The sequence below is a fragment of the Oncorhynchus mykiss genome, chromosome 6, assembly GCF_057628025.1.
Source record: "Oncorhynchus mykiss isolate SJ-2025 chromosome 6, ASM5762802v1, whole genome shotgun sequence".
Taxonomy (NCBI): domain Eukaryota; kingdom Metazoa; phylum Chordata; class Actinopteri; order Salmoniformes; family Salmonidae; genus Oncorhynchus; species Oncorhynchus mykiss.
Window position 1 is genome coordinate 68,027,816 of NC_143027.1, and position 20,477 is coordinate 68,048,292.

At 41.6% G+C, this 20,477-nt stretch overlaps 1 protein-coding gene across 2 annotated transcripts; it reads right to left on the minus strand.

The window, feature by feature from the left end:
• Nucleotides 1-110: 110 nt before the first annotated feature.
• On the minus strand, nt 111-19,891 carry LOC110526951 (myocardial zonula adherens protein). 2 transcript variants are annotated; one of them, XM_090238675.1, is made up of 14 exons: nt 19,327-19,891; nt 18,242-18,322; nt 10,642-10,731; nt 8,888-9,055; nt 8,586-8,678; nt 8,361-8,474; nt 7,669-7,821; nt 3,220-3,345; nt 2,584-2,712; nt 2,365-2,459; nt 2,167-2,272; nt 1,887-1,970; nt 1,516-1,577; nt 111-1,417 (listed from the first exon to the last, which is right to left on the minus strand). In XM_090238675.1, the coding sequence occupies exons 1-14, from the start codon at nt 19,390-19,392 to the stop codon at nt 976-978; spliced, it is 1,809 nt and encodes a 602-aa protein (XP_090094801.1). In that variant the 5' UTR covers nt 19,393-19,891; the 3' UTR covers nt 111-975. The 2 variants fall into 2 exon arrangements, with proteins under 2 accessions (XP_090094801.1, XP_036837668.2); XM_036981773.2 differs by having other exon boundaries at nt 1,516-1,622.
• Nucleotides 19,892-20,477: the final 586 nt, after the last annotated feature.

Genomic DNA, 20,477 nt, shown 5'->3' on the forward strand with positions numbered 1-20,477 from the left:
ACAATTGGATGCTACATATAACCTCCCTGAAAGCTTCACAAAATGAACAATTTCAGCCACTGGACTGTGACCATTTTCATGAATGATTATAAAAACACCACAATGTCACATTTCCAAAGTCAAATCAATCAAATGTATTTATAAAGCCCTTCTTAAATCAACTGATGTCACAAAGTTCTGTACAGAAACCCAGCCTAGAACCCCAAACAGCAAGCAATGCAGGTGTAGAAGCAACTCCCTAGAAAGGCCAGGGCCTAGGAAGAAACTTAGAGAGGAACCAGGCTATGAGGGGAGGAGTCCTCTTCAGAAGAGGAGTCCTCTTCTGTCTGTGCTGGGTGGAGATTATGACAGAACATGGTCAAGACGACGAGCAGGGTCACATAATAATAATGAATAATAATAATAAAACATACACTGATTTCATTAGTATGCGCTGGATGAGTATCATTCAAGAAAGGCACATCATGCTTATCATAACTTCTCATATACACAGTCCTGGCAGTGTAGACAAATGACTTATACCAGTGGCTCAGGGATGGCAGTCAGTAGAAATACAGTTCTTCAGTTTTGTCAGATATAGTTAAATATTATCCAATAGATAAAAAAAAATAAAAAAAAACGATTATCATCACAGTTGTGGAGTATCAGTGATGAAGCTGTTAATAAAGGCACAAAGTATATGTATTTTACATATTTGTACATCATTTGACTAATAATAAAATAATATTGCATCTAATTTATAGAGAGCAAACTAAAAATGTTAGAAAAAGATACAGTATAAATTTAAACCTTCATACATGATAGTGAATTCAGAATTCCATAAACCATACACGAACATTCACTGTAAACAAAACCAAACATAATTTAATACTTTCAAGTATTATTTACAGAACAGTAGACTATTTACACAATATGCAACATATTCCCTTATACAGTATACTGAATAGCTTTCATAAAAAGTATTTATTCATGTGATTACTCAATGTTAATCTTTGCTGTTATCTCCATAAGTTTCATGAAAGGTGTGTAGATTTTGGATGGGCTTGATCTTGGTCGAGAACAGGATGGGGCTGAAATGTCCGTCTCTGGACTTGAGGCTTTATCTGTGATTGGAACTGAGGCAGGCTCTTCTGTACTGGACTGATCAGGGCTTAGAGGGCCAGACGTAGACAGCGTTGGACTGGTTAGTGTTCCAAAGGATCTTGAGGAGTTGGTTGACAGATACCTGCTGTACTCAGGAGGAGTGTATCTCAGTAAACTAGACTCCAGTCTGCTGGGTGGCGGTAGACCTGATCTGAATGTCCTAGACTGTCCTAGGTATTCTGTAGAAGAGGGATGGATTGGGGTTTGTCTGGGTTGGTAATGTGCTGCTGGAGGTTGGACATTAGTTTCAATCTCATACCCTTGTATTTCAAGTCTGTGGAAGTAAAATGAGAAAACAGAATAAGAAACTTAAAAGAGAAACCCAACTACAGGAAATGAAGACACGTGTATAGTAGAACCAGTGGTTCATACCTGGGGAGCAGATCACAGCCCACTCCTATCTCTCTGGTTTGCACAACTTCCCTTGGCACACTCTGTACAGACATAAAATACTTCAGCTTGTCTTCTAACTCATTATTCTAGGAGGAAGGAACAAAGTCAGATCATGCAAATGAGGTGGATGTGATGTAATCCAAGTGGACCAGACAGAGACAGATGATGTCACAAAAGGTGCAACACTGAATTTAGAGGTAGAGTCATGTCAAAGGACAACACACAGATTGACGATCCGAATCGTAGGAGAACGCTGGACATGAATGCATCCATAAAGTTAAAGTTTTGAAAACCACACCAACATTCATAATGTTCGGGAAGTGGACAGTGTGGTCGCAGTCCAGTCTTACCTCACAGTCCACAATAGCAATTCTGTCCAGAAGCTCTGAGATGAACATGTCCTTCTGTGCCACTTTAGCTCGTAATGATTCAACCTTTACATTTTCAAGATGAAAAAAGAAACAAACTTTGCATATCAGTATAACATTCATATGTCAGTGTACTCATGTTTCCATTGACAGTGAGACAGAGCGAGAGAGAGAGAGAGACAGAGCGAGAGAGAGAGAGAGAGAGAGAGAGAGAGAGAGAGAGAGAGAGAGAGAGAGAGAGAGACATATCTTAGTCATTCACCTCCTCTATCATGCCTTTGACCTTCCTCTGCTGACAGAACACCATGTCATTCAGGTGTTTGATTCTCTCACGAAGCTCCCCTGCCTCCTCTTCCAACTTTTGAGAACTGTAATAATTAATTATAGTGTTATCACTTCAGTATATACATTTCAATGGGATGGAACATATAAAATGCCATTTTTGTTTTGGCATTTGTACCTCTTTGCTACAGTTGCATCTGTTTTGTATGTCACCTCCATCAAGCGTAGACGCTGTTCACATTCCTGCAGTTTCTTCTGAAGATGGCCCTTTTCCTGCAAAAAATACATATTATTATAGTATTCTTGCCCAAAGGACATATTACACCTAAGAACTATAGATATAAAGATAATGTTGCATGCATTATTGCATTATTGGATGCGTTATTCTGGGTCTTACCTGTCCCATACAGTCCAGCAGGCGCTCCACCTCACTGATCCTCTGGTCCCTTTCAGCGATCTTGGCCTCCGCAATCTTAGCATTCTTCTCTGCCTCCTCTAATCGCCTAATATACTCATCAATTTGGGCCTAGTTGAAAAACATTGACGGTAAACAAAATATATTAAAAGCTATAAGACAGAGAACATACAATTTAATCTGGGCTCATTATCATATCAACACTTGGAAGTTAGGGTACTCTACATTTAACAGTACCATAGTGAGTTACTTGTACCACTAGAGGGAGACTCATACAACTTGTATGAGCAGAGTGAAACTGAAACCTTTCATACTGTTGACATCACATGAGGTTGGTGGCACCTTAATTGGAGAGAACGGGATCATGGTAATGGCAGGAGCAGAATCAGTGGAATGGTATCAAACATATGGTTTCCCTTCCATTTGCTCCGTTACGGACATAATTATGAGCTGTTCTCCCATCAGCAGCCTCCTGTGGTTTACATATACACTTTTCATTAATATGTAAGATGGTGGAAACATCACCAGCCTTGGTTTTCGCATGATTAATCGATCACCGCCCTTTCTCTTCAGGCAGTGGCTTGTGCGAAGTGATATCAGAAGGAGACTCGGCAGTACCTGTAGCTTCTCTATCTCCTCTCTGTGTTTCCTCTGCTCCTCCTGAAGTCTCTCCTCATACTGTCTCTGTAGCCTCGCTGTCACCTCCTGCACTGCATGGCTGTTGGCCTCCTGAGACGACTCCACCTGGACAACACAAGCACACATCTATCAGTCAATTTCAAACAACACTGTGACGATTCAAAGACCTGCTAAAGAACATTCATGTAGAAATGTCTGTTGATTCTGTATTTTTCGAGTCCGGCATGAATGTTAATAGTTAAAATCTGGAGGACTGGTTCTTTGAGCTTCAACTATCTGTCAATGACATGTCATTCATCATCACATAGAATTGAAGTTGAGTGTTCAGTGGTCAGAGCGGACAAAGCAGGTCACAGAAGGCCAATCAGTCAAAGATCAGGGGAGTCACAATCGAACATTGAATGAAACAACCAGAACATGAAGTGTGTGAAATCAAACAGAACATTCTGAGACTGAAGTAGAGAGGTAAATTAAAAGAACGGAGTAAGCCACAGAGAGATATCAATCATACACTGCAGGGATGGTCAATTTTGATGGGGGTGTGGCCACAAAAAATCTGAACTCATTATAAGGGGCCGAAGTACCCACATGTGCATACAACACTTCCTACCACATTGCAAGCAAAACATTTTAGCAGCCCCCCTCTTGACAGTGGAGAGAACATTTTTACGTTTTAGAGTTAATTTCATGCAATTCTACACATTCTACACATTTTGCAATGGGGCATACAGAAAAAGTTGCCGTTTTAAAGCAATTATTCACAATTTTTTACTGCAATTCTTCACATTTTGCCATAGGGCGAAGAGATTTTGCAATTTTACAACTAACACATTTTTCCATAGAATGCCGAGGGCTCCTTATAGACCCAATGCTCCCGAGTGGCACAGCGGTCTAAGGCACTGCATCACAGACCCTGGTTCAATCCTGGGCTGTATCACAATAGGTCGTGATTGGGAGTCCCATAGGGCGGAGTCGTCTGGGACGTGCTCACCAGACAAGCACACGCACTGTCGTGGATGCAAGGTCCGATCCCACTTCTGACAGCAATGTAATGAAACAGCAGGGAGCAGGTCTCGAACCTTCGACCTTCTAGCCCGTAGTCTAGCGCGCTATCGACTGTGCCGCAAAAATGGAGAATTAAAAATAGGTCTTGCCCCTGGTTCAGTCCAGAGCTATCAGAGTCATACACAACAGAGATGCTGCCTGGGCCAAAACTAGATTCATAGACTCGGCCCAGACTGGCAGTCTGTCAGGGGATTGAGAAATTGTGTGTAAAACTAGTTTTAAAAGCCAAAGCTGATTATTATGTTAATACACTATCTGAATGCACAGGGAACCCAGCTACATTTTGGAAAGCTGATAAGTCCCCCAATAAATTAATTTAGATTCTGGCCCTATTACAGACCAAATTGATATCATTAATGCATTTAATCACCATTCTATATCTGCAGGCTTTATATTTAAAGGTATTTCAAAACCAGCTCTTCAAAAGAGTAGTTTGGATGTTGATGGGGAAAATCTATTGAATGCTGGTCAGGAGTTTTCTTTTCAGAAATTCACTGATAAAGAAGTCCTGGATGCTAATGTAACGGATGTGAAATAGCTAGCTAGTTAGCTAAATAGCGCGCTAAATAGCGTTTCAATCGGTGAAGTCACTTGCTCTGAGACCTTGAACTAGTTGTTCCCCTTGCTCTGCAAGGGCCGTGGCTTTTGTGGAGCGATGGGTAACGATGCTTCGTGGGTGACTGTTGTTGATGTGTGCAGAGGGTCCCTGGTTCGTGCCCGGGTATGGGTATGGGCGAGGGGACGGTCTAAAGTTACACTATGTTAACATTAGACAAAAATCCACAGTGGCTAATCATTTGGAGCCTGGTCTGCTTAAGTGTGCATCTCCTTTTATTGCTGGCTCAGTAGCCCACATTTTTTATTTAACATTGTTACCAGGAACTATTCCAAAAGCATGGAATTCTGCATATGTGCTGCCACTCCATACGGGTGGGGATTCAAACTACCTTGTTTAGCTAAGATTGTTGAATCCTTGGTTAATGTACAACCTCGTTCCTTTTTATCTGATAATTGTATTTTTAATATAAACCAATCAGGGTTTAGGGCTGGGCATAGATAGTACTGCCACAGAAGCCACGCTAGTTGTTAATGATCTTGTCAATGCCTTGGATGCTACAAAGAGCTGTGCTGCCTTGTTTATTGACCTGTCAAAGCATTTGACACTGTTGGTCATTCTGTTTTGCGGAAGAAGTTATCAAGAATAGGCCTGGGATATACAGCCTGTTTATGGTTTCAGAATTATCTTAGCGACAGAACTCAGGTCAGCTTGACAGAGGGGGTTAATTCTGAATTTCTTGAGATTCAAAAAGGTGTTCCTCAGGGTTTGAGGGTTTGACATTATTGTTCACCTTGTATAATAATGACACACTGTTAATACTTGTAACATTCATCTCTATGCTGATGACACAGTTCTGTATTCCTGTGCCAACTCGGTGCAGCAGGCCATTCATGAACTTCAGCATGGCAATGATTCATTTCAGAAATCACTTACAGATCTTAAATTAGTGTTAAATACAAGTAAAACCAAGCTCATGCTGTTCTCTAGATCACAGAATGTTGACCCTGAGGACCTGCATATTTGCGCTACAAATGGAGCCCAAATTGAGGTTGTTTCTCAATATAAGTACCTGGGTGTCTGGATTGATGTTGTCCTTCGTAACGCATATAGAAAATCTGACTAAGAAGCTAAGATCCAAGATAGTTTTTTTATACTGAAATAAATCATGCCTCAGTATTGAAAATAGGCGAAAGATTGTTCAAACAACACTTCTCCCCGTATTGGATGTTGGTAATATTGTGCATGCAGCATGCAGCAACCTCTGTTTTAAAACCCTTGGACACAGTCTACCATTCCTTTTATCACAGGGGACAATTTTAGGACTCATCACTGTAGTCTGTATAAAAATGTGGGATGGACCTCTCCGTCTGTAAGAAGAGAGCTGCATGCTCGTATTACAGAAACTCCCTTCATATGTAACCTTATTCATTAAGTTAAGAATCATAAGTTACCAAACCCATTCTCAGGAATGGATAACAGTAGAGATTTTGGTCAAATCTGCATTTTGTTTTTTTGCCCCTAATTTGTGAAACAGTCTACAGAGTACACTGCAGTTACATGTGCTGGTGCCACTCAGGCAGTTGAAATGATTGATTGAGGACCCCTATGTAGTTCAATGGGATTGCTTTTATTAAATATGTTTATTTTGTTATGGTGTGCTGAATTGTATTATTTTATACACATATATGTGTATGTTTTATTGTTATATTTTTATTGTAATGTATACAGGGCTCTCTTGTAAAATAGACTTTTAATCTCAATACGACTTTTTTTTTAAATTAAGCAATAAGGCACAAGGGGGTTTGGTATATGGCCAATATACCAAGGTTAAGGGCTGTTCTTGTGCACAATGCAGCTCGGAGTCCCTGGACACAGCCCTTAGCCGTGGTACATTGGCCAAATACCACAAACCCCTGACGTGCCTTATTGCTATTATAAACTGGTTACCAACGTAATTAGAGCAGTAATAATAAATGTTTTGTCATACCCGTGGTATATGGTCTGATATACCACGGCTGTCAGCCAATTCAGGGCTCGAACCATCCAGTTAATAAGTACATTTATACATACAAATACACCCAGTGTATTTACACAAATGAAGCCCATATCATTTTCTTTATTTTAGCACACATAAGAAACTGATACCATTAGAAAATGTATATATAACTGCAAATTTGACCAATTTAATACCTGAATTCCCACCAAAATCCCTGAACATTCATCAATTGTCAAATTTCTAAATGTATTTTTTATTTAACTAGGCAAGTAAGTTAAGAACAAATTCTTATTTACAATGACGGCCTACCCCGGCCAAACACGGACAACGCTGGACCAATTGTGCGCTGCCCTATGGGACTCCCAGTCACGGCCAGATGAGATACAGCCTGGAATCAAACCAGGGACTGTAGCAATGCCTCCTGCACTGAGATGCAGTGCATTAGACCGCTGTGTCACTCGGGAGCCAAATAGTGTGTTCCCTGACCGGGAATCGAACCCAGGCCGTGGCGGTGAGAGCACCGAATCCTAACCACTAGACTAGACTATCCATCAAATTGATAAAAAAAATTCAAAATGTTTTGAGTATTTTCATCCGGTGTCCAACTTTTGCATTTATTGGAATTGTATAACCTTTTAACAATTGTGATGACCATTGCTACTTCATGGTACTCGTTCAGGGTGAGGATGGTGTATCCTGTGATCACTAATGACTAGAGTAAACTGTGCCCCATAAACAAAAAGCAAACGCTTACCAGGCCTGTGCCACTGTGTGGTGCTGGTGTGCTGTGTTTACATTAGTACTCTACCTTCAGTTTGAGTGTGTGGTTCTCAGCCTGGGAAAGTTCCAGCTGCTTCTCCCTCTCCTTCAGCCTCTCCTCAGCCTGCTGAAAGGAGCTTCTCAGGCTCTTCATCTCATCCCGGGAGTCCACACGATTGTGACAGCTCTCTAGTAGAGATTTCTGCAAAAGGAAGCTAGTTCTTTAATTCCTCATACCAACCATGGGCATTATTGCATGCAGCAATCATGAGCAGAAAGATTGACTCATACACTGAAACTAAGATTAACAGCTTCGAGCTACTTTATAAAACAAACATGTATAATGAACCAGACAGGATATCCTTAAGTATAGTGCTGCACATCTCTGTTTAAGAGGATTAAGACTTTCCATGGGGGGGTTATGAGACATCCCACTGGGCAAAAACTGGTTCAAACAATGTTGTTTCCACGTGATTTCACGTGGAAAATTCTATGTGATGATGTTGAATAAAAGTGGAAAACTGATTGGATTTGCAAAAAGCCATCAACGTACGGGAATCTCATCTTCTTTTCACCCAACTTTGAACTTAAATCCAATATACAGGGTGACATTTTTGGTTGATTTCACATTGAATTCACAAATGTAAATCAAAACTAGACATTGAACTGACATAGGTGCCAAGTGGGATGGCCGTGACGAGACAGTGACAGGCCTGTTTGACAGTGTTGTTGATCCTGTACCTGGAGGTCGATGTTGGCAGATATGAGGGAGCTGTTCATCTGGTCAAAGTTGTCCATGGCTGCAGTCCGAACCCTCACCTCTTTCTCCAGAGTCTTCCTCTGGGAGTTGGCAGTCTGGAGAGACACACATGGCACACCCAATTCTCAGATTTTGTATCCATTTTGTGCTTATAAGAAGCTGTTAGCTGTCTTATTAGTCATGTGTGCCTTTGTGTATTGAGTTACCCTGATGTCTTGTGATAGTTTCTGCATCGAATGTTGCATTCCTCCAAACTGGCCGTACATCCGCTCTCTGACCTTCTCCAGGGAATCTCGCACCTGTGCAGCACAGAGATAACACACGATTGAAGTAATCCATCCTTATTGCTTAATTAGCAAATCTATAATATTGTCCATGTTACAGAATCCTGGTGTTAGCTCTTGGATACCCTGCAGGCCTGTCAGGTGTACTGTACTGTAGGCCTCTGCTCTGTTTACACTCCTTAACTTGGATCAGCTTCATCGTTATCTTCTCCATCTCCACTCACCTCCTTGATGTAACTCATCTCATCCCTCAGGTGATTGACAGACCACTCGCACGCCATCACTTCCTGCTGTCTATCCGAGCCTGTCCCCTGCAACACACCGTGCACCTTGGGCCCGTGCTGCCGCTGCAGCGACGTCTCTAGCTCCCCATTGGTCGCTGCACTGAGGTGCTGAGGGAGACAGGATCAACCCGGTCAGGTTTCTATCTAGGCAGACTTTCTACCAGCCTGTAGATGTGTGTGTGTTCGCCTCTATGTGAGTGTTTGTGCGTTTGCATATGTGCGCATGCCCAGGTATTTCGAGCATTGCTGCTGAGCACTTGAATCTGGAGGTTGGGAAGCAGAGATGGAAACAGGGTGTAGTGAGGGTGTCATATTTCTGCAACCCAGTACATGAGCTCCTGCTGTCTCCCTGCTATTGTTCCTCTCCAACAGGGCTCTTAAGGAGCACAGGTGCACACTGACACAGGTCCTTTGTAGCTCAGCAGTATCAGGAAGTGGCTCTAGCACCTTTATGTTATCTTACAGTAACATACAGTATGAGAGGAATCCACTGGGTGACACAGATACAGAATCTTATCAGTCTCACAATGAATAAGTCTTACTGTGTGAAGAAGCAATATGTTTCCATTGTTATGATCAGACAGGCAGCCAGCCCACATTTGAGTCTGTTATCTACCCTACATTATTCAACAATAGAGGAGCCAAAACAATGGCCCGCCCTACTATGCCACAGACTCCAGTATAAACGATGGAAGGTGAATCTGTTTGCCTTTGACGATAAATTTGGGACACTCAAATTAGTATGATATGTTACGTTTGGTATGGTTACATAAGTCAGATGGTTACTTAAGGCAAACACAAAAGTATTGTGGGTGGGCTTATAACGCAAATGTCGAGCAATCCAAAGATTGCGAGTTCAAATCTCATTACGGACAACTTTAGCATTTTAGCTAATTCGCAACCTTTCAACTACTTACTACTTTTTAGCTACTTTGCAACTACTTAGCATGTTGGCTAACCCTTCCCTTTAGCCCTTTTAGCTAACCCTTCCACTAACCCTAACCTTAACCTTAACCTTAACCCTTTCAGCTAATCCTTCCTATAACCCTAACCTTAACCCTTTAACCTAACTCCTACACTTAACCCTAACCCCAACCCTAACTCCAGCCTACCTAACATTAGCTAGCTAGGTAACGTTAGCCACCTAGCTAGAATTCGTAACATATCATACATTTAATAAATTCCTAACATATTGTAGGTTTTGAAAATTCATAACATATAATATGAATTGTAATTTGAAGTGGGTGATGGATATCCCCAAATTAATACATACCATACAAAACATAACATATCATACAACAATTGAGAGACTCGAATTCACGTACAGAATAATACGAAATGCTCTGAGACCAGGTTGTGCACATAGGTCCATATGACCTCTGTTTCTACCAGAGGCAAAGGGTTGTACCCAATACTACACATCGACAACATTTGTTTAACATACACAGAAATCAATACTTGGAATTATCTGAGGATAGGTTATATCAAGGATAATACAAAAGGTTCTAAATGTTCTTGTTTATATACAGTGCATAGTTTGCATATTTGTGTTTCACACGCCAATAGCAGAGTTGACCACAAATTCAGGAAGTTACTTCCCATATTCTTACCATAACATTCTGTAACTTTCCCTTTCAAAAGCCTCTATGTAGGAAACCATGATAGCTTTTTATGTTGCGGTGGTGGTAGTTTACCTGTACAGGTGACTCACTGCCAGCTGGCCTCTCTCTCTGGATGAGTGTGTTCTTCTTCTTCCATGTTCCGTTGACAACCTTCTCCTCTTGCTGAGAAGACAAACAGAAAAAAAAACTGTGTGTTCACAATGTATGGAGATATATCACAACCCTGTAACCTGATTATCACTGAATGCTTGTAATATTTTGTTTGCAAATGATATGCTTCAATGTACACAATGCATTCCCCTCTTTCAGATAATGATATGGGCTAAAGGGTAGATTATTAAATGCATGGATCATGTACCTGTTCTCATCAAACTGTTGATGACAGATTACCATCTTTGTTGAAAATAGTCTACTGTAGTTTTGATCACTGGGAACAGTCATTATACTCATTTCTAGACCACATCTTAGTCATAACCCATACATTTATTTTTTAAAGAATAGTTTGGACTACCGCAATGCTTTGTGGGGAAAGAGCTAGGAGAAGCCTAGTTTCTGGACACTCCTTGATGACAGACATCAACAACACGGGATAGTAATTGATATACAGTACCAATCAAAAGTTTGGACATGCTTATTCATTCAAGGGCTTTTCTTAATTTTTTACAATTTTCTACATTGTAAAATAATAGTGAAGACATCAAAACTATGAAATAACACATATGGGATCATGTAGTAACCAAAAAAGTGTTAAACAATATTTTTTAGATTTTCAAAGTAGCAACCCTTTGCCTTGATGACAGCTTTGCACACTCTTGGCATTCTCTCAACCAGCTTCATGAGGAATATTTTTCGAAGTCTTGAAGGAGTTCCCACATATGCTGAGCACTTGTTGGCTGCTTTTCCTTCACTCTGCGGTCCAACTCATCCCAAACCATCCCAATTGGGTTGAGGTCGGGTGATTGTGAAGGACAGGTCATCTGATGCAGCACTCCATCACTCTCCTTCCTGGTCAAATAGCCTTTACACAGCTATTTGTGTTTGTGGTCATTGACCTGTTGAAAAACAAATGATAGTCCCACTAAGCGCAAATCAGATGGGATGGCATATCGCTGCAGAATGCTGTGGTAGCCATGCTGGTTAAGTGAGCATTGAATTGTAAATAAATCACTGTCAGTGTCACCAGCAAAGCAGCTCCACACCATCACACCTCCTCCTCCATGCTTCATGATGGGAACCACCCATGCGGAGATCATCTGTGCACCTACTCTGCGTCTCACAAAAAAACGATGGTTGGAACCGAAAATCTCAAATTTGGACTCATCAGACCGAAGGACAGATTTCCACCGGTCTAATGTCCATTGCTCATGTTTCTTGGCCCAAGCAAGTCTCTTCCTCTTATTGGTGTCCTTTAGTAACCATTTCTTTGCAGCAATTCAACCATGAAGGCTTGATTCGCACAGTCTCCTCTGAACAGTTGATGTTGAGATGTGTCTGTAACTTAAATTCTGTGAAGCATTTATTTGGGTTGCAATCTGAGGTTCAGATAACTCTAATGAACTTATCATCTGCAGTTGTGGTAACTCTGGGTCTTCATTTCCTTTCGCGGTCCTCATGAAAGACAGTTTCATCATAGTGCTTGATTGTTTTTGCGACTGTACTTGAAGAAACTTTCAAAGTTCTTGAAATGCTCCGGATTGACTGACCTTCATGTCTTAAAGTAATGACAGACTTTCGTATCTCTTTGCTTTTTTGAGCTGTTCTTGACATAATATGGACTTGGTATTTCCCCAAATAGAGCTGTCTTCTGTATACCACCCCTACCTTGTCACAACACAATTGATTGGCTCAAATGCATTAAGAAGGAAAGAAATTCCACAAATGAACTTTTAAGAAGGCACGCCTGTTAATTGAAATGCAGATGACTACCTCATGAAGCTGGTTGAGAGAATGCTAAGAGTGTGCAAAGCTGTCATCAAGGCAAAGGTTGGCTACTTTGAAGAATCTCAAATATAAAATATATTTTGATTTGTTTAACACTTTTTTGGTTACTACATGATTCCATATGTGTTATTACAATGTAGAAAATAGTACAAATAAAGAAAAACCCTGGAATTAGTAGGTGTGCCCAAACGTTTTACTGGTACTGTATAAAAAGCTCTTGTTTCTAAGAAGAGAAAATAGGAGCTTCTATACTAAATAAATATTAGCTCAGAGGAACTTCAGCCAAAACATCTACTCTGCAGCCCATCAAGCCAGAGAAAGAATGTGTCCTTCGCCCATCCAGCAGAGATAAGAGATGGGGAACAATGACGCCACTGTTGTTTCATGGCCTCCTGAGCTCGACGTTGCTTCACATTTCCACACCAGATAATCCACAGAGAGAGCAGGCTGACGAGAAATTATGAGGCGCTCCAAATAGGCAATGTGAATTCCAACAGATGGGAGAGAAGAATGGCCGGCATTATGTTTTATGGCCAGTACTGTACACACCCTCTGAAAGAACTCAATATGTCAGCCTCTATTGCATTTTAAATATTACAATATAGGTGTTTCAGCATGTTTGCAGAGGGAGCATTTATTCCAGTTTTGTCCTGGATTCTTTGAAGCTGTAGCTGCAACAGACACAGATTTTTCTTCTTCTATCCAGTCAGATAAGGGGCTGTGAAAACAGTTTTAATGTCCTGCCAAAGGAATTTGACCCTTACTGAACTGACAGTGTTATGTATTCATGGAAAACTAGATGAGAGACGCCTAGTCTGAAGAACTCAAAATTGAAAGCAATGGGCAATATTTGCTTCTACACTTAGAAAGAAAAGGGTTCCAAAAGGGTTCTTCGGCTGTCTCCACGGGATGAACCCTTTTTGGTTCCAGGTAGAACTCTTGGGAACTCTCACCCTCTGTGGAAAAGGTTTTACATGGGACCCAAAAGGGTTCTACCTGGAACCAAAAGGATTCTACATGGAACCAAAAAGGGTTCTTCAAAGGGTTCTCCTATTGGGACAGCCGAATAATAATTTTACGTTCTAGATAGCACCTTGTACTATTCACTACTTTAATTGACATAACGCTATCTAAGCTTGGCTGTGTATCAAAATTGCTTGCATAATGAAACTCCACTGTGCTATATACCTCTGTAATTCTGCTTTGTGCCCTGAGCTTTATTTCCTTTCCTTAGGACACGTACAGTTGAAGTCGGAAGTTTACACACACTTAGGTTGGAGTCATTAAAACTTGTTTTTCAACCACTCCACAAATTTCTTGTTAACAAACTATAGTTCTGGCAAGTCAATTAGAACATTTACTTTGAGCATGACGCAAGTCGTTTTTCCAACAATTGTTTACAGACAGATTATTTCACTTATAATTCACTGTATCACAATTCCAGTGGGTCAGACGTTTACATACACTAAGTTGACTGTGCCTTTAAACATCTTGGAAAATTCCAGAAAATTATGTCATGGCTTTAGAAGCTTCTGATAGGCTAATTGACATCATCTGAGTCAATTGGAGGTGTACCTGTGGATGTATTTCAAGGTCTGCCTTCAAACTCAGTGCCTCTTTGCTTGACATCCTGGGAAAATCAAAAGAAATCAGCCAAGACCTCAGAAACAAATTGTAGACCTCCACAAGCCTGGTTCATCCTTGGGGAGCAATTTCCAAACGCCTGAAGGTACCACGTTCATCTGTACAAACAATAGTACGCAAGTATAAACACCATGGGACCACGCAGTCGTCATACCGCTCAGGAAGGAGACACGTTCTGTTTCCTAGAGATGAACGTACTTTAATGCGAAAAGTGCAAATCAATCCCAGATCAACAGCAGGGACCTTGTGAAGATGCTGGAGGAAGCCGGTACAAAAGTATCTATATCCACAGTAAAACAAGTCCTATATCGACATAACCTAAAGGCCGCTCAGCAAGGAAGAAGCCACTGCTTCTAAACCGCCGTAAAAAAGCCAAACTACGGTTTGCAACTGCACATGGGGACAAAGATCGTACGTTTTAGAGAAATGTCCTCTGGTCTGATGAAACAAAAATAGAACTGTTTGGCCATAATGACCATTGATATGTTTGGAGGAACAATTGGATACCACGAAATTGGGCAGAAAAAGGGGCAAAAAAATAAATAATAATAATTAAGATATGTTTGGAAGAAAAATGGGGAGGCTTGCAAGCCGAAGAACACCATCCCAACCTTGAAGCATGGGGGTTGCAGCATCATGTTGTGGGGGTGGTTTGATGCAGGAGGGACTGGTGCACTTCACAAAATAGATGGCATCATGAGGTAGGAAAATGATGTGGCTATATTGTAGCAACATCTCAAGACATCAGTCAGGAAGTTAAAGCTTGGTCGCAGATGCATCTTCCAAATGGACAATGACCCCAAGCATAATTCCAAAGTTGTGGCAAAATGGCTTAAGGACAACAAAGTCAAGGTATTGGAGTGACCATCACAAAGCCCTGACCTCAATCCTATAGAAAATGTGTGGGCATAACTGAAAAAGCGTGTGCGAGCAAGGAGGCCTACAAACCTGACTCTGTTACACCAGCTCTGTCAGGAGGAATGGGCCAAAATTCACCCAACTTATTAGCTTGTGGAAGGCTATCCAAAACATTTGACCCAAGTTAAACAATTTAAAGCCAATGCTGCCAAATACTCATTGAGTGTATGTTAACTTCTGACCCACTGGGAATGTGATGAAAGAAATAAAAGCTGAAATAAATCATATTCTCTACTATTGTTCTGATATTTCACATTCTTAAAATAAAGTGGTGATCCTAACTGACCTAAGACAGGGAATTTTTACTAGGATTAAATGTCAGAAATTGTGAAAAACTGAGTTTAAATGTATTTGGCTAAGGTGTATGTAAACTTCAGACTTCAACTGTATGTGGAACTTACAGGACATGTCATGTAGAATTAAAAAGATTTGCTAATGTAACCCATTTGATTAAAATGCCTTAACTTTAAAAACACCATCCTTTGACTCAAGCCCATTGTGGCAGTGGGGGTCTTACATTGCAGGCGTATAAACTTTCAGTCTAGCACCTCTGTGCCACAGTTCCAGGCAGTTCACATGGAGCAGATGCATTACACCACATCCAGGTCAGAGTCACTGATAAGCCTGTCTCACACGGAGTGTCGGGTTACAGGACACGCCCTTTTTAATTTCATGGTAGATCACCACTTTCGTCATTGTCCTTTTCCAAAACATGATATCTCCGACTTAAATGTAAGATGTTTCCTCCCTCCTTCACATAACTATCTTGTCAGATGTGTTTTCTTTCTTCGTCTTCTCCATCTCTTTGCGACACCACAGTCTTTTTGTCTCCTGCTACCCAGGTTTCACTTCCAAATGACTAACAAACCAAGAATATGTGCACAATATGGGAGTGTTCCCTATTGTTACCTATATTTTCAATTCCTCTGAAGATAACATCTACATACAGTGAGTTCAACAGTCAAATAATCTAGTGTCAAGGACAGCCCACAGACTTTTACGATAGTCGCTCTCCATGTTTGATGCTGACCTTTATTTTCGTAGTGACATCATCTGCTTATTGTTTGATTCCCTCAAAGTACTGTACTGATGAATGCTGAATTGCCATTATTGAATGAAACCCTGACAACAAGGGAAGAGTTATGTCAGCTGCCTTCAACATGCCTGCTAAGTCAATAGATAAAGGGAAGCTAGAGGGGATGTGGTTGGAGGGGGGGGGGGGGTCACTTTGAACATCCTTCTCTCCTCCTTTCCCACTGTGCGTCCTTACATACTAATCCTCTGTTTATGTTCTATCTGTAAAGGCCTCTGAAGTTAATGGGCTGGGATAATTATTAATGTAATGTGCGATATGTCCTGGCCGCTCCAGAGCGCTGCTCTTGTTAGTGCTGGGTGGCTCGTTAAGTGGGCCTAGCTTCAGCACAGACTGATACCACATTGCAGTCTGGAGCGCATAGCTGACCATGGCAGAGTGGCACGGGCCTCATACGACTGGCACAGATGTGAAGTATCATCAGCAGGGCCCTGAGTATTTCCAGACCACATAACTAGACCAGGAAAAACTCTGGGTCCTAATTAACTAGGACCCAACGTTGTTCTTCTATGTGCTGCTCATTGTTCAACCCTGACCTGGCTGTCGTCTTTCATCAGTAGTAATGCTGTAAACATGCACAGCTTTCTGAAGGGAAACACCATCAGATTACACCATTAATCACGCTGCTATCAGCTGAACTGTGATGGCAAAGGGGTGGGGCAGGTTAGAGAAACAGTGTACAAGGTACAAAGAACAGCATGGACCTATCTCTCTGCTTTCTGTCACTATCTCAGTCTCTGTGGAGGAGCGACCGAATCATTCTTCACCTAACCTCAATGTGATTCTAAGCAGCACACTGTGTGCTGTCAAACACTTACATTACAAACTAGCTGATGTAACTTTGCCAGACCACAGCTTCTCAACACAAACAGAGCAAAACGGCGAACCACCTCTGGCAAACAACATGCCTGCCTTTATTATGACGTAGGCTACCCATGTGTACTAAGTAGGTACCATGTAATTAAAAAGAGTTCCGTGATTGTTTAGTGATTGTTTATTGGCTAAACATTTGTATAAGACGACCAACAAAATGTTACAGTATGATGTTATCATGTGTCGTGTACATTATATATGATATACGGCATCTGAAAACAGACAACAGTATGCGGTTTTGTGTAATCCTGTTGTCAGCTCGGCTTGTGCATGCTGAAGAGAGTTCTACTGTAGATGAAAATGGACACGCAGCTCCTAACTTTGTGCAGCGTACTGTGAAAATCAGACACAGCTGTGTATGTGTCATGTATACTCCCTCTCCGGCCTCTAGGTCATCAGGCTGCCAGCACACATGTCACCATCGTCTTGCGCACCTGCGCCTCATGACACTCACCTGGACTCCATCACCTCCTTGATTATCTTCTCTATATCGGTCACTCCCCTTTCCTCAGGTGTTATTGACTCTGTTTTCATGTCTGTGCGTTGTTAAAACACTCACTCCCTGAACTTGCTTCCCGACTCTCAGTGCACTCATTACAGTATGTACTGTACACACCCCTGTGTGGATACAATTGCATAACCAACAGCCCAGATAATGTAACAGCAGTAAATCTCAGTGGTTCCACCTTTTCCTCGTCTCTGTATTGTGTAAACAGTTTTTTTTACCTTTATTTTACTAGGCAAGTCAGTTAAGAACAAATTCTTATTTTCAATGACGGCCTAGGAACAGTGGGTTAACTGCCTTGTTCAGGGGCAGAACAATAGATTTTTACCTTGTCAAGTCGGGGATTCAATCTTGCAACCTTCCAGTTACTAGTCCAACACTCTAACCACTATGCTACAGTCCATGGAATGTTTCTAGAACTGAATCAAAGCTGGTTCCTACTTCACAATTCTCACCTGACTTGAGTGTGTTTGAGGGATAGAGAGGGCTGTGAATAAGAAAGGGAGAGAGGCAGAGCATACAGACTACAGGTTGAGGAAGCAACGATTAAGGGAGGGGAGAGAGAGAAAAGATAAATCCAGGCTCCATAGGGTGGTGGAGATGAAGACGTGTGAGGCTGACTGGGTGTGTGAGGCTGACTGGGTGTGTGAGGCTGACTGGGTGTGTGAGGCTGACTGGGTGTGCGTTTTGAGACTCACTGTGTCTGAGGTTGGTTTCTTGGTCTCATTCTGTCCATTGTCTCCTGTATGAAGAGTTAGTCTGAGTCGCCGGATCCTCCTCTGGGGCAATCAAAAACAGATAGAAACACACACAGACATAAAAATAAAATGTCAAGGTCACTCAGTTCAAGCTCATGCATCAGTAATCAATGTCATAGTTGGATGAAAACTCAAATGTGTTGTGTTACCCAGTGTCACTCTTTATGACATAAAAATGGATCGGTTCATATATAATGTGATCTAGCATGTGAGACACAACATTTGTGTTGTAATGAGCCTGATTGTTGTGTTACAATAAGCAGTGGAATGTTTCTGATGGGGTCCAAATACAACAGGTCACCATCAGTATTTATAATTATAGACTGTGACACCACAAACAAAACTTATGCAAATGTAACTGCAATGAGGTAACAGCATCAATATGCCTTATACCACTTCATCCTAGCACTATCTTGTTTACAAGTTCAACACATCCCTTTAGAACCAAGGTGCCCTAGGAGCTGATTAACATACTGTAATTGCTAAAGCAATCTCTTGGTTGAGAGTGAAACATGACGCTGTAATCATCATAAGGATTAATTCAACTCCATGTTGGCTTTTATGTTGGCTATAAATCCTTTGGTGTCACTTCATTAGCTGTGAGAATGGCTTTTATTGGCAGTTTAAAGACGCTGTCTGCTTTGCGCTCTGGGCTGATCAAATAAACATGACAGCCCTGCCTCCCAGATACTCGGCTCTCATTACAAGCTCAAACAGATACACGTATCCCTGAGCCACATGTAAAATTCCAACATACCGGCAACACTCAAAAAGTGAGAATGATTAGTTGTGATGTAGACATGCTACGAAAACTAGCCTTGAGCTGCCAGACATGAGGAAAACAGATTGAGAGGGAAAAAAGTGAACGGGGAGTGGGGGGAGCGGAGACAAAAGCAAACAAACACCAGATAGTCTACAGACACACTGACTTACACAAACCAACACGCCATGCTACTCATCTGACAGGCGAATGAGTGATGTTTGGGTTCTATCCTGGGACAGAGTGGCCCCCTGGGGCTCCTTACCTCACTGGGCTGCTCTGGACTGTCCTCGGTGGTGGTGACCGATCCTGGTGAGCTGTAGCGTAGCATGTCTCCACTGGCCTCTGTCCACTCCCCTGTTATCTCCTTTCCTCTCACCCTCCCTCTCTTCCTCTCACTCTCTTTCTGGACTACTGTACAAACTCACACAGCCCCCAGCTCCAGCCACTGTGTGAGAGACTAGAGAGTGAATGAACAAGAGGGGAGGGGAAAGAAAGATCCACTCTGACAAGTTTCTCTCTTCAGTGTTATGTAGAATTCATTTTCCAGTTGATGAACAAGGCCTGGTATTCCTGTTGAGTGCCAGTCAGTCAGTCAGTCAGTCAGTCAGTCAGTCAGTCAGGGGCTAGACTACAGACCAGCTCCACACAATCCCTACTGTTCTGCTACTGTATAGAACTATGACACTGTCCCAGCCCAGACTGTAGACAGCACCTGACTCCACCTGGCTGACTGCCTCTCTCTCTCTCTCTCTCTCTCTTTCCCTGAGCCTCCCATCAGACCTGTCGGGCCACATTTCACCCACTCTCTTGCTCTGCGCCTCCCACCTGGGTTGGGCTGTCACAGGGTGGGCCCTCACAATCATGGACAGGTGGAGCTCTATGGCACATAGCCCCGTTTACAAAGCCCCGTTTACACCATGCCCAAACCTGTGGGTTTTGTGATCTGATCAATATGATCAAATCACTATCTGATCAAAGTTGTTCAGATTTACACATGGTTTTAAAATGTGTCTCTTATCCGTCCAACGTGTCCACATTGTGATCAGATTTCTTGGGGCCTCCCTGTATGCAAAACACTCAAAGTACTGTAATATATTTAAATTCAAAATATGCCATTCTGTTCTTCAGAAGAAAATAAATGTTAAAAAATGTTGTTGAAGACCTGCCCTTAACAAATGAATAATTAATTCATGATCTTTGTTGTGGTGTACTGAATTGTGGTGTATAAGTGTTTTTTAATTTGTACTTATTGTATGCAGTTACATTAAATTGTTTTATTTTAAATACATTTTCTTTCATATTTTAATATTACCTAAGACCTTTATAAACACAACCAATGATTATTTTTGCAATAGCATATATGAAATGTATTTATTAGACTGTCAGAATGTTCACGTCCAAAAGACTCATCAC

Excerpts from the sequence above, each read along its gene's own strand:
- LOC110526951 (XM_036981773.2), bottom strand. The coding sequence starts at position 19,392 with ATGCTACGCTACAGCTCACCAGGATCGGTCACCACCACCGAGGACAGT. Across the intron at positions 2,273-2,364 it reads GATGCAACTGTAGCAAAGAG|TTCTCAAAAGTTGGAAGAGG; the intron begins GTACAAATGCCA and ends TAATTATTACAG. Across the intron at positions 1,971-2,166 it reads TCAAAGGCATGATAGAGGAG|GTTGAATCATTACGAGCTAA; the intron begins GTGAATGACTAA and ends GAAAATGTAAAG.